We start from the raw sequence: 12,420 nt of genomic DNA on the forward strand, positions 1-12,420 counted from the left end.
TCTCCTTGAGCACTGTCCAGCTGTTTGCAGCTCGGGGACTCCGTGAGCCAGAAATAGTTTCTTTGTGTTTTCGTAATGTTTTTTTTTTTGAAGGAATTTAGAAATGAAACATCTGACCTATCAAAAATAGCGTTTGTATTTCTATGCCAGCCTTCAGAATAGTAGCTGATAATGTAACTTACACTTTGGAAAGACTAAATGGCCCTGAGGAAGTGCTGGCTGTGATCAGAAAAATTGGTTGAGCTAATATCTTAAAGTAGAGTTTATAAAAGGCCAGTACATTTAGACATTCAGCACTGTTCTGCAAAGAAAAGCATGCTTGGCTAATCAGGGCTCTCTGGGCCTCTCTGTAGAGAAGTATATAACAGAGAACAGCTAATTAACCCGGATTGCCAGAAGCTTTTGCCAAAACTTAAGGAGCCAAGTGGCTGTGAATCAAGAGGGGAGAGTGCTGTTGTGGACTTTGACACTGTCACTGTTCTGCTTCACTTTGCTGAGGGCAGAACGGAATAAATAGCTAGCTTTGTGCTCAGAGGTGCCCAGAGGTTGTGTGTGGTGTTTATTACTTCTCTGCTTCCCCTTACTATTTGATTTCAAATATTTAGATGTCTAAAAGCTTACCATAGTTGGGAATACAAAAGTTCTTGTGAAAGGGGGGGAATTGGGAGGTATTGGGAAGAGAGAGAAGCTCTGTCTGAGAAGCCATTGGGTGTGATGGAGCTCACCTCCACTCCTGTTTCTTCCTGGGATGCTGTCAGAGGCTTGTTGTCTGTAACAAAACAAACAAAAAAAATCTTGTTGACCATTTTTTACTGCTGTGTGCTGAGGAGATGAGAGCCCTGAGGACATTTTTTGGACCTTATCCTCCTTCATGAATCAGTCCACTACCTAACGTGGTTGGGCGCAAGCTGGCCACTGAGAATGGCTGTCCTGAAGGTCAAGACTTGGGAAGATAAAGTGAAATTTCTAAAAATCTGAGCTGGACCTCATGAAAGAAATCAAAGCAGCAAAAGCTTTTATTAGCTATAAAGTCAGGAGCCAGAAATAGGCTGCTTTGCTGTAAGAACAGGCTAAAGATTAATCTAGGTATGGCCTCAAACTAAGCAAATGTTTTGCCTGTGTTTTTTGTTTTGCTTGTGTTGGATGGTAGGAGCAAAGCCAGTATGACTAATGGAAACGCAGGTGGGAGTAGGAAATATTTTCATTAATGATCTAGGCAAAAAATGTAGGAATTTACTTATCACGTTTGCTGTTGATGAAGTAGGGAGGCTTTGTTATGGGAACCAAAATATTGTGCAGAAAGCAATGGATGAGCACTAGAGCAATTGAAATGAGATGCAGTTTGACAGTATGAAATGCAAAGACACGAATCTACAAATTCTTATATAGTCCCTCTGATAAACTAAGTCAGTCTTAATTTGGAAACAACAGACGGCACAACCCTGGCAAATGCATTTATAGTAATGCAGAGAACCCATTGTGGAAAGTATTAGTGGCCTTAAATAAACCCCTAGTAAGACCTCAGTTGAAATTATAGCATAGACCTTTGATCATTGTTCAGGAAAAGTGAATTCCTGAGGTGCAGAAAGGACCGAGGCTGATAAGGGGACTAGATAGCCTGTCCTGGACGGATGGCTGGGGCCTGGTTTAACCTGCAGAGTGAAAGCTGTATTTGGAGAGAATTTCTCCCCCTGGTGTCCACTCTTTGTCAGTTCTCTGGAAATGAAGTGTATCAGAATAAAAACAATTTCAGGAAGAGGACAAATAAACATTAATTGGGCATGTACTCTGGAAATTTTCTCCTAAACATTGATGGGGGAGGGACACTCTGAGGCAGCCTCCCAATAGGGACTGTGGGAGCAAAAAGCAAATTGGCCCTAAAATAGAGTGTAGTCAGCCTATGAAGGGGATGGCATGATGGGCCTGTGACAGCAGGAAATGCAACACTGCAGGAAGCATAGGACCCAGGCTGATGATCTGTTTGGACCGTTCCAGCATATCCAATCACTCATCTCACAAATGCTGCAAGTCTGGCAAACTATAGAGCAGGCTAGACATCAAAATAGTTGATTGAGCAGTTGAAATAGCAGCATGGCACTCTTTTAGAAAGTCATGTGTTTCACTGGCTTGTTTTTGGTACAAATATACAGGCACAGTCAGCAGAACTGTGACAGTTTTCTGCTATTCTGGCTCAGTGAGGTTTGCAGTCAGGTGTTTCCGTTAGCCTTGCTAGAAGCAAAATGGTGAGTTTAAAGAAAGAGATAAAGATGTACATTTTGAAGAATGGATGAATGAATGGATACTACTTAACTTCAGGAGCACCAGAGGAGAGGAGGATAAAGCATGGTAAGAAGCTTTCATGCTTCAAGTTCAAGATTGCACCAAGTGCTCCCCTGACAGGGAGAACATGGAGTTTAATTCAAGTATTGGGCTGTATCTTCCAGTTTCTTTATGATCTGGGCCCATCATATCCAAATATCCATGTTTCTGCAATGGGATAGATAACTGTGCAGAGCAGACACAAGAAAACTTTATAGCTTAAAGGTCCTGCTCATGTTTACAAAGCAACAGAGTTTTCTTGGAAGCAAGACTGAGGCTGTGAAGAACTGAGCCCTTTGCAAATGTCAGCACCTTCTCCAAGTTTCAGTTGCCTTCTGCAGTACAGATACTACATGTACATTTAAAAGAAGTTCCCCAAATGCTACTGTGCAAGCAAAGCCTCCCTCTATTGGAGAGGAGAGAGAATGACTTACAGCTAGGGCAGACAGCTCTTGCATTACTTTGTTCTCCTTACAATGATCAAGCAGTCTCAATGTACTCAGGAGCCCCTGGTCAGAGATAAAGCTCAGATGTATGCAAAACAGGACTTGATCTTATTCCTCTGCTTCCGTGCAGGTGGGTCTCAGCTGGAGGTGAAACTAGTGCTGCTTTGGAAGCATAACATGAGGATAGAGTACTTAGCTGTGACGCCATGGCCCTTGGACCCACTGAAGCGCAGCACATGGGTGGAGGTGACAATGGAGGGCAGCTATGACATCCTGCATGACATCAGTTGCACCATGAGGAAGCCCATCACCAGTCTGTACCGCACTACAGTCATCCGGCGCTTCTGGAACACCTTGCAAAGGTGAGCCAGACCATCCCAGCAGTTCCCATAGTCCAATGTAACAGAAATTCCTTTCTTGGCGTATTGAGGCATGAGCTATGCAGTTGGCCATCCTAACCCAAGGTCCCAAAGGAATGTGCTGTGAGGAAGAGGTACTGTTTGTGACAGGCCTGCCTTCTAGCCAAGGAAAAGACTTTAACTGGCCTGTGATCTAGTCTATAAATTGCCCCATGGATAAGGTATTGCTGTCCCTGAGTCCTGATCCTATGATGCAAACCCTAACTCTCAGCCTGCCATCTCATATAAGTGTGATGTTCTTGCAATGCTGCCTTGCTGTGAAGGCTGGCAGTGCAAGGGGCTCATTGGCAGTAGCTGGGCTGCACAGTCACGTTAAGAGGAACAGCTGTTACCTGTCTCGTGTCTCCTGGGATTGCTGGGCTGGCAGAATATACCCCTTCCTGGCTAGGGTGACCATTATTCCTTGTTACTCTGCAGATTCCTTTCCTGGCACTCCTTTCCCAACTCTGATCATCCAACTTGCATGTTAGGCTGTTAAATTTGAACTCTCTTTAACATGCTCTTTGCAGTCAGGCATTGAACCCTGGCTTTGTCCTAGAAAACTGTTGCTGTGGAGGGGCTCCCAGTGCGTAGGAAGCATGCTGTGTGTGTAGGCATTGGGCTGGCTGGGGCAGTGAGGGGGAAAGTGCAGGCCCTTGTGGCTAACTGCCTCTTGTCTTTCAGCATCAACCAGACAGATCAGATGTTGGTTCACTTGCAGTCTTTTGACACCGTCCCAGAACACTTCACCATTCCTGAGAGCACCAAGAATGGCGTGCCCCTATTCTACATCCCCCCAGGCTCCACCACTCCGGTATGTCCCATCCATGTCCCCTTTCATGTGGGATGGGGTGTCCTTCCTGCCTATTCTGTACTGTGCCGGGGCATGCTGAGTCCCAGCAGGCAATCAAGGTGTTCTGTAACTCTCAGTCTTCATCTTTTGCTCTTTGTACTGCTCAGTAACAGAGTTCAGGTGCAATGCAGTTTCTGTGAATATCCCATCCAATGTTGTATTCCCTGTGAGATATCACCCTATGTATTTTTTTGCTGCAGCTACTCCTCTAAGCCGCACATCAGTCTCCTAAGCATGCTGTGAAGCCTTCTCCTCTTGTGATGTGATGTGTGACACTGATGGGGAGGCTGACACGCTTATTTCTGCTGTGCTTTTTTAATGGATACCTCACCTGTGAGGTGTTGCTGCTGGCAGCCTTGTGCATTGGTTGTGTATCTCAGCAGCATCAGGTGGTGACAGGACCTGCTAAATGGATGTTCTTTAATAGCCTCTGAGCACTCATGTGAAAAATGTAAGAGAGAGGTTTGCTGTTGGCATAGCTGAAACGAAACAAAATATGAACTAACAGTTTCCGCTGCGAAATTGGACTAACTGAAACTCACTGAGCAAAAAGTGCTAGCGTATTGTCTATTCCCTGCTGGCAACGTCCTTAGCATCAGCAGAAGAAAACGACTAACAGATATCAAAACTAGAGGAGGGTGATGAGGGGCAGAAAGCATTTCCCAGAAACTGTCCATTAATTTTTTTCCCTTGAGTCTATTACTCCTTTAAGTTTACAAAGTGAATTTTACACTGTGTATGGATATATATCCCACAGTATATCTGGAGTATCCCAGCTTATGGCTAGCCACCCATTTATTTCTGCATCTGCCACAGTACTATAGTTGGTGGAATTGCAGTGTTACGATACAAGCACGTTAGAGTTGCTCAGTGCCACTGGTATGCTATTTACATATGTGCTCTCAGGCGAGTTATCTCCATGTTTAATTGCTCAGCTAATACAAGCCATCTATCTTCCTCTCAATCACAAAGTACACCATTGCTTATGTCATCTTTTCCATAATTTTCTTGATGCTAAGTAGTTAATTTTCTGATTAACTTGACATTTTAGGAACCTAATTTATTTTTGCTTATTGTACTGGCTGTTTCAATGTGAACAAATTTGGTTATTTTGCTGAAAGGGATGCAGCTAGCTTTCTAGGCCTACACAATTCACCCGCTAGAGAAACTCCTACTTTCTCTATATGGGACTGGTTTCTTCCTGGACATTGCCTTCCTACTTACCCTCTCACTTTTTCAGGTGTTGTCCCTGCAGCACAGTGGGTCTGACTCGAGCCATTCCCAATTTGCCTCCTACTGGAAGCCTATCCTTTCCATGGATGCCAACTTCTGGCAGAGGTGGCTGCACATGCATCGCATTGTTCTCCTTTTGGAGCATGACACGTATGTAACTAGTAGGGTTGAGCTTCCATACACAATGTAGGCCAGTCTTGGGAAATCAAGGCATCAGTTTGTCCAGCCAAACACTGTGGAAACTGTATCCCAATTCAGTCCAGCTGTAGGGTTGTGGAAGTTTAGTTTAAGTATTGCAGTTGCCTATGGCCAAGGGAAGGGCTCTGCTAGCTGGACCTGATGGATGGTGAAGGCTCGTTTATCTGAGAGGGATGGTGGGTTGGGAAATCACCAGTGTCAAGAGGCAGGCTGTTCTCAGGAGGATAAATTTATTTTTCAAGTCCCTTTTGGGGTTGGATTCCCTGACTGCAGGGAGTATGGACCTTCCTGTTGGAGCTATCCCATAGGTTTTTGTTTGCTGCTGGAAAATGTCTTTCCCAAAGCACTACTTTTCTGGAGGCTGGTCCTAGTTGCAGAGTTATGTGAATAATAGCTGCGTTTTTCATGGAGGGAGATGGAAACCATACAAGGCTGTGCTCTCTGCAAACTGGGGAGCAAGATCCCTGTGCTTGCAATGAGTGTGACCCTCACTGACAGGCACAGGCAGGGGAGATGCTTGGATGTGGGCTGCTGTGGAGGAAGCAGAAGGCTGATGTACCGGACAGAGGATGAGTTGGAATGGATGTGGCAAAGTCCCTGTAAGTTTGGGGAGATGGGGTTTAATGACTTGCTGCAACACTCTGTAGGCCTGTCCCCAAGCACCTGCACACGCCAGGCAACAATGGCCGCTACAGCACCATCCAGTGCCGTATCTCTCACTCAGCGCTCACCTCCTTGCTGCGGGACTGGAGCAGCTTCGTCCTAGTGGAAGGCTACTCCTACGTCAAACTGATACATGGGTGAGTGGCTCTAAGGCAGTCCTGTGTGGGGAATGGGGCATATGGCTAGGCCAAAGATCCAGTTAGCCCAGTAGGCTGTGATGGGCCAAAAGCAGATGTCTAGTGGAGGTGATAAGAGCAGGACAAGCAGATATTAAACCCTGTGTGTCCTGAATTGCTGCTGCTGTGCACCAGGCACATCACAGAGAGAAAGAGAAGCTAGCTGGTGGTTTCTTATGTTGCTGCCAAGTTATGCGGGTTGTTGAGCTCTGAGGAGCAGGCCTCTGCTTGGTCTGACACTGTAGAGCAGCAAGATCTGTTCTGTTTTAGAGCTGTCTCTGTAGTTCATTCCATGCTTAATCTCTCATCCCTAGCTCTGAGGATCCTACTCCTTCCTCATTTTATGTGGTGCGGATCATCTCCAAAGCTCCCTGCATGGTTCTCCGGCTGGGCTTCCCCATTGGCACACCTGCACAGGCCAGGAACAAGGTGAGAGCTGACTGACCGCTTCCTGGGGTGGGAGAGGATGTAGACCTGTGGGTGGGAGCAGAGCAAGTAGCTCTGGAAATGGAAGTTGTGGGTAGGTCTACAGGCAATATTGTGGCCAGGTATCCTCTAAAAACTAACTACTTTATTGGGGCTGAGAGAGGTGGGAATTTTTTGTAACAGAAAGGGGCAGTTTGGACAATGCTTTCTGTGTTAAGTCTATGAAAGATCTAAACCCAGAGACTTGAAGATCAATAGAATAGCTGGTCAAACAAATGCCTTTGCCACTGCTTAATAGAATTGTGGGGCTTGAAATGACTCTAAGATTATCTAGGCTTCCTGTCCTTGTGACCAAAGCACAATCAATATTGTCAGTCAGGAAGAGCAGATATTTGTCTGAGTTGTCTGTAAAAGCCTCTATGATGGATGTACTACATGTTCCCCAAGCTATCTGTTTCAGTAGGTGGTGAACTGTGTATGTATATTGTATCATTAGGACAAAGAGCAGTTAGAGTTAAAATGCAAACAGTGCCCTGCACGAGCAGTACAGAGAGGGAAAGAACCATGATACCTGGGAAATGCTTTAAAGAGATGCATGTCTGCTAGATAGGCTTTTAAAATCCCATTTGCATCAAAAGAAAAGGGCTGCCCCAGTCAGATTCAGAAGGTGAGATTACTATATTGACTGTTTCTCAAGCTCTAATGGTTGAGGCAAGTCTAAGTGTTCTTAGGTAAAAGCGTAAATGTGAAGAAGATGTCCTATTATTAATATTTATGAATGTTTTGCTATAAACAGGAAGTTTGTAATTAAACCTTGATCTTTTGCCTTCATAAAAGAAATTTTTAGTTTGTCTTTCTCAGTTTTATCGTTAGATTGGTCTGGAGAAAAACTGACAAATGTGAGGAGGACCATCTCTTTTGAGAGAATGAATCCAGATAAGTCCGAGTGCTCTGGCAGTCTGGAGGATCTGCCCTTTCATGTCTTTAGGGGATCCAGGCGTTGGCACTGGTTCCTGAGCTAGCACGTAGGCTAGTAACACCAAGTGACAGGTTTTGCAAAGGAGTTCCTTCTGGCAGGTGCAAGTTAACACCTGGCTTATGGGGAACATGCAACACAGGCACCCTGCAGCTCTGGGCAAGCTCCAGATCATCACACCAGGAGTTGTAGATCATGAATTGTATCATACACAATCTATTTTTTGCCTGCCAGAGGGCTGAGTAGCTATCCAGGGTGAAGGATGGCAGTGGGACTCAGCCTGCCTTCTATAAGGGAGGGGTTTTTTTTTGCATTTTGCTGTTAAAATTTCCCAGATGTTTAAGGGAAAGATAGCACCTGGTACAATCTGACTTTCAGAAGGCCTTTTACAAGTCTCTATATAGGAGGCAACTATAAAATTGGAGTAGGAATGGGTGTCATAAATAGAAACTGTCTTGGAAGCAAGGCAAGGGAATTAAGAGAATCCTTTGTTCTCATTACAGCAGAAGCTGTGTTTTTTCCCAATCTTTTTACTAGTTGAAGGATAAGAAACTCATCTGGAAAAGCAGCAGGTAGTGAGTTGGGAAAATTTGCAGCTGGTTATTTAGGTTGTAAGGGTAAAGAAAACCTGTGGGCTTTGTGGAGACCTAATCAGCATGAGGGTGGCTGGAATCCAGTGTTGATAATTGCAAAATAGTGCAGTTGGATTTAGGAGCTTAAACACCATCGGCAATTCGGTATTATCAGTATGAGACCATGGAGGGGGCAATACAGAAAAGACCTGTGCTTACCGTTTGGCTTTGGGGATAGTCCTTTCCTTTGAAAAGGGATAATGATGATGGGGAAAGTTACTGAGATAACTGGTATTGAGGAGAGAGATAGAAAGCTGCTGTCCTCCTGTTTGCCTACAGTGATAATGGAAATTAAAAGGTGTTGAGCAAAGGTCATGAAAGGGAAGTGAACCATGGAAATTTAAAAAAAAATTGATACACTGTGGACATCAGATGTTGTTGCAGGTAGAAGGATATTCAGGGTTGTTAAAAGCTAAAAAGGGTAATTAGGAAGTTGTTTTGAAAGCATCTTGGTCTTGAAGCCTCTTACCATAGAGGTTTGACACATGAACAAGATAGTGTGGGAACACATCAGCTGTGGAAACAGTCTGGTTCTGTCTTACATGTACTATTCACATTTACTGTAGGCTGTTGAGATGGAGGAGGGGAGGAATGAGGATGGGTACTTTAGACTGCTCCTTTGGAGGGGCTGGTGTACAGCTGATTTGTTTTTCATCAGCTATGAAAGGCACTTTCTGCAGCCTTGAAATCATCTTTGGCTTTTTTAACCTTTCTTTGTTTTTTTAAAATGTTTGTTTAGTTGTTAAAATGTGAACATGAGAGCCTTGTGGCATTTTGATCTTGGTCTTGCTAGTGCCTCACAAGTAAAATAACCTTTAACTCTTGCTCATTGGTATATTCGAGGTGTGTGCTAGTCCTTTTTGTCATGCTCTTGTCCTGGAAGTTTATTTTGAATAGCTCATGTCTCGAGACAAAGGTGGTCATAATTACCTTTTGCTTCTGCCATGACAGATAGTTGAAGAGTTACGGGACCGAATCTTGCAGCTCCGCTTTCCCCACAGGGTCCAGAGCAAAGAGGCAACTCCAAAAGCAAAGAGGAAAATGTTTGGCAGTAGTTCTCCCTCCAAGTCTCCACCTGTGGCTGGGGCTCAGTCAGCCTTCTCTGATAGGCCCTGCCTCGTAGTGCTGCACAAGCCCTTGGAAAAGCTACTCATCAGGTAGTAACAGAGAGCAGGGCGGTCAGCACAGCCTTCTGCAGAGTAAACCTGTTCCTTGTTGCCCCAGGAGCCAGGGGGAGGAAGGGTCTGTGGATGATGGTGCCAGTTGTGGGATGGGAGTGCTGGGAAGCCTTTGCTTGTTGGGATGGGTTTGTGTTGCTTGCTAGCAGTGGTGGCCATAGCCTGGGAGGGCTGTGACTTGCAGCCAGGGACCTTGCAGGCTGGGCAAGTTTGTTGCTCTTAATAACTACAGTGCAGAAAAAAATTTAGTCACTAGTTTCTAAAGGGAGAGCTGATCCTGTGCTGGGCTAGCCATGTTCTGCTGCTGGAGGGCTCTGTCCCAGACCCAGCAAGCAGGCCGTGAATCCAGACAGCTCCAGCCCTGAGCAGGGTGTCCTTTCTACCTCACCAAGCTGCACTTCTTCACCTCCTAGGTATGAGAAGCTGCCTTCTGACTATCGTGCTCCCTTCATTCTCAACCTGGAGCATCCCCCGGTGTCTGGTCCACTCACTATGGTAGCCAACCGTACTGCCTCTTCCACCCTGGCCTCACTGTCCCGCTACTTCTATCACCAGCGTTGGATCTGGAGCATCCAGTCAGGGCTGGCACCGACTGTGCCCATCACAGCTGTAGCCCAGCTCCTCTCCACGCTCACGGAGTAAGTTGTATGCCTGAACAGGGTTACTTCCCCCAGCCAGTCCTGGGGGTGCAGGGAAAGCAGGGTAAATCCAAAGCCTTATTATGGAAACCCATTGAAGGCTTGTAGAGGGGTACAAAGAGATCCCGTACACACCTTCTAAAGCTATTTCGGCCAGTGCTTTACTCAGCGCTGCTGCTGCAGTTGAGGAAAAGGAGAGTCCTGGAAGAAAAACGAAAAAGCAGGAGGTGTTCCTGTGCTTGGGGTGTGCTGGTGTTCATACAGGCTGTCCTGTGCAGAGTGCCATGTCTCCCCATTCTCTGTGCGTACCTCCCTGTCTTGGGAATGGTGGCGTTTTGTGGTGAAGGGTACAGTCATTCGTGTATTTAAGGTTTGCAGTACTGGTAGAGAAATCTTCCAACTCTGACTGCTTCTCTCTGTTGCCAGAGTCCGTCTATCAGAGGGTTTCCACTTTGCATCCAGCGGGGAGGGAATTATCAACATGGTGCTGGAGCTGCCAATACAGGTGAGCCTGGAGGCAGGAGTGTGGAGAGGATCCTTCATTGCCTCTCCTGAGGTGGATTCACCCTCTGGCGAGATTCCCATCAACTCCTAGCATGACTCTTGACTTATGTGGGGAGATGTGCCTGCTCCCTGAAACAAAGCAGCTTGTAGGTCAGGGCTTTTCCTGTCTTTATCTGCCATTAGGGAGCTGCTTTGGTGGTGGTGATAGGCTGTGCAGGAGGGACTTTTGGGTTAGGTGCAGGCTCCCTCTCCTCTGCACTGACAATGGTGTTGGGAGATGGAGCTGTGTTGTGTAATGGGGCACTGAGTAGGAGTGAGCCATTGCTGCGGGCCAGGCTCATGGCATGTCTCCCTTCCAGATTGACGCCTCGAGTGAGAGCAGTGGCGACAGGGAGAAGCACACCTGTGTCGTTCAGTACATCCTATTTCCACCGCATTCCACCTCCACCAAGGACAGGTGAGGCTATGGCCTGACTTCCGGGAAGAGCTGACAGTGGGGGGCATGGTTCCAGGCTTACCTTTTCAGGTAGCGTGGGGAGGGGGGAGTCCCCTGGCATTTAGCCACCATCACCAGTGGATGGCTGTGGTGTCAGGCCTCCAGGCAGCTCTGCCAAGCACAGGGAGGGGACAACTAGCTGTCATGGACTGCTTATCAGCTGGGGCTTTGCAAGCAAGCCTGGAATTTGTGTGCTGCTCTCCCAACTCCAAGATGAGCTACAGTAGGCTGCTGGCTCTATGACATCTTGTAGGATTCATCCTGTACCTTTTCTTCAGCTTTTCTACAGACGATGACAATGATACAGAGGTGGAAGCCATTGAGGTGGACACAGAACTGAATCTGGTCACTGAGTGCTGGGTAGAGCCACAGAGCGGCTACGTCCATAGTACTGCTGAAAACTGGAAGCACCTCCATGGCTTGCCCTACCAGAAAATACCTAAAGCAGTGAGTCCCTGCAGGGGTAGGAGTGTGGGCTCTTTCATGGAGGAAGAGGAGTTTGCTGCAGGTGCACCTCAACACTGCAGATGAATTACTGAGATCCAGAAAAGTTGGGAGTGCTAGAAACAAAGGAGGCTGAGATTTTCAAATGGGTAACTGGGCTGCTGGATTGAGTTGTTTCTGGAGTGCAATGCTGCTCTGGGATAGGTGGGAGAAGGTAAACTACTTTGTCAAGAGCCATTCCAGTGAAGGCAGGGGTGTCCCTGGACAGGATTGCAGGCAGTACTGCCAACGCACCTGCTGAACAAGGTGGAAGAAGTTAAAGAGCTAGGAGAGAGGGAGGGAGCAATGAGTGAGAGTAAGGGAGGTCAGGGAATGGGGTTGTGGGCCTTTCCTCTCCTTGCCTTTAGACTGCTTTCTGCTGCATTTGGGGATAATAACTCTGCTGCGTGCAGCTAAGCCTTGACTGTTATTACAGCTCTATCCGCGGGACCTTGCATGCATTGCCACCATGCTGACCTTCGAGTACATCAGCCAGTTGTGCCAGAACAAGGAGTGGATCTGCCCTTCTTCTGACACCAAAGCCGCTGAAGGTGAGTCCAGCATATCTGTCCAGGCAGGTTTGATGGAGCAAGAGGCAGCTAAGCCCTGAATGTCCCAGGGCATGGCTGAAGCTTCAAGGAGGTTGAACAGGTATTTTGACAATGACATTCTAGACTTTGATGGCTTTAAGCCACTTTGTAGCATTTGTGATAAATTGCCAGAGAGATGGCTTCATCCTGGGAAGGCCAAAAAAGCATTGAGACTTTCTGCCCAGACTGGATAGGTCTGGCTTTTGGAGCA

General features: G+C 46.6%; 1 protein-coding gene across 7 annotated transcripts in view; it reads left to right on the forward strand.

Moving 5' to 3' along the window:
- SZT2 (SZT2 subunit of KICSTOR complex) overlaps nt 1-12,420 on the forward strand; it is a 62,089-nt gene that overhangs the window by 10,797 nt on the left and 38,872 nt on the right. For all 7 annotated transcript variants that reach the window (XR_010884918.1, XR_010884917.1, XM_067301057.1 and 4 more), the window contains exons 10-20: nt 2,896-3,127; nt 3,848-3,977; nt 5,257-5,399; nt 6,095-6,247; nt 6,601-6,715; nt 9,272-9,477; nt 9,912-10,136; nt 10,563-10,641; nt 11,000-11,097; nt 11,415-11,583; nt 12,056-12,170. Coding sequence is in view for 5 of the 7 variants with exons in the window: in XM_067301057.1 (XP_067157158.1) it covers nt 2,896-3,127; nt 3,848-3,977; nt 5,257-5,399; nt 6,095-6,247; nt 6,601-6,715; nt 9,272-9,477; nt 9,912-10,136; nt 10,563-10,641; nt 11,000-11,097; nt 11,415-11,583; nt 12,056-12,170 (1,665 nt within the window). In the remaining 2 variants the exon portion in view is untranslated. The remainder of the gene's footprint in view (nt 1-2,895; nt 3,128-3,847; nt 3,978-5,256; nt 5,400-6,094; nt 6,248-6,600; nt 6,716-9,271; nt 9,478-9,911; nt 10,137-10,562; nt 10,642-10,999; nt 11,098-11,414; nt 11,584-12,055; nt 12,171-12,420) is intronic.

The sequence above is a fragment of the Apteryx mantelli genome, chromosome 8 (genome assembly GCF_036417845.1).
Source record: "Apteryx mantelli isolate bAptMan1 chromosome 8, bAptMan1.hap1, whole genome shotgun sequence".
Classification (NCBI taxonomy): domain Eukaryota; kingdom Metazoa; phylum Chordata; class Aves; order Apterygiformes; family Apterygidae; genus Apteryx; species Apteryx mantelli.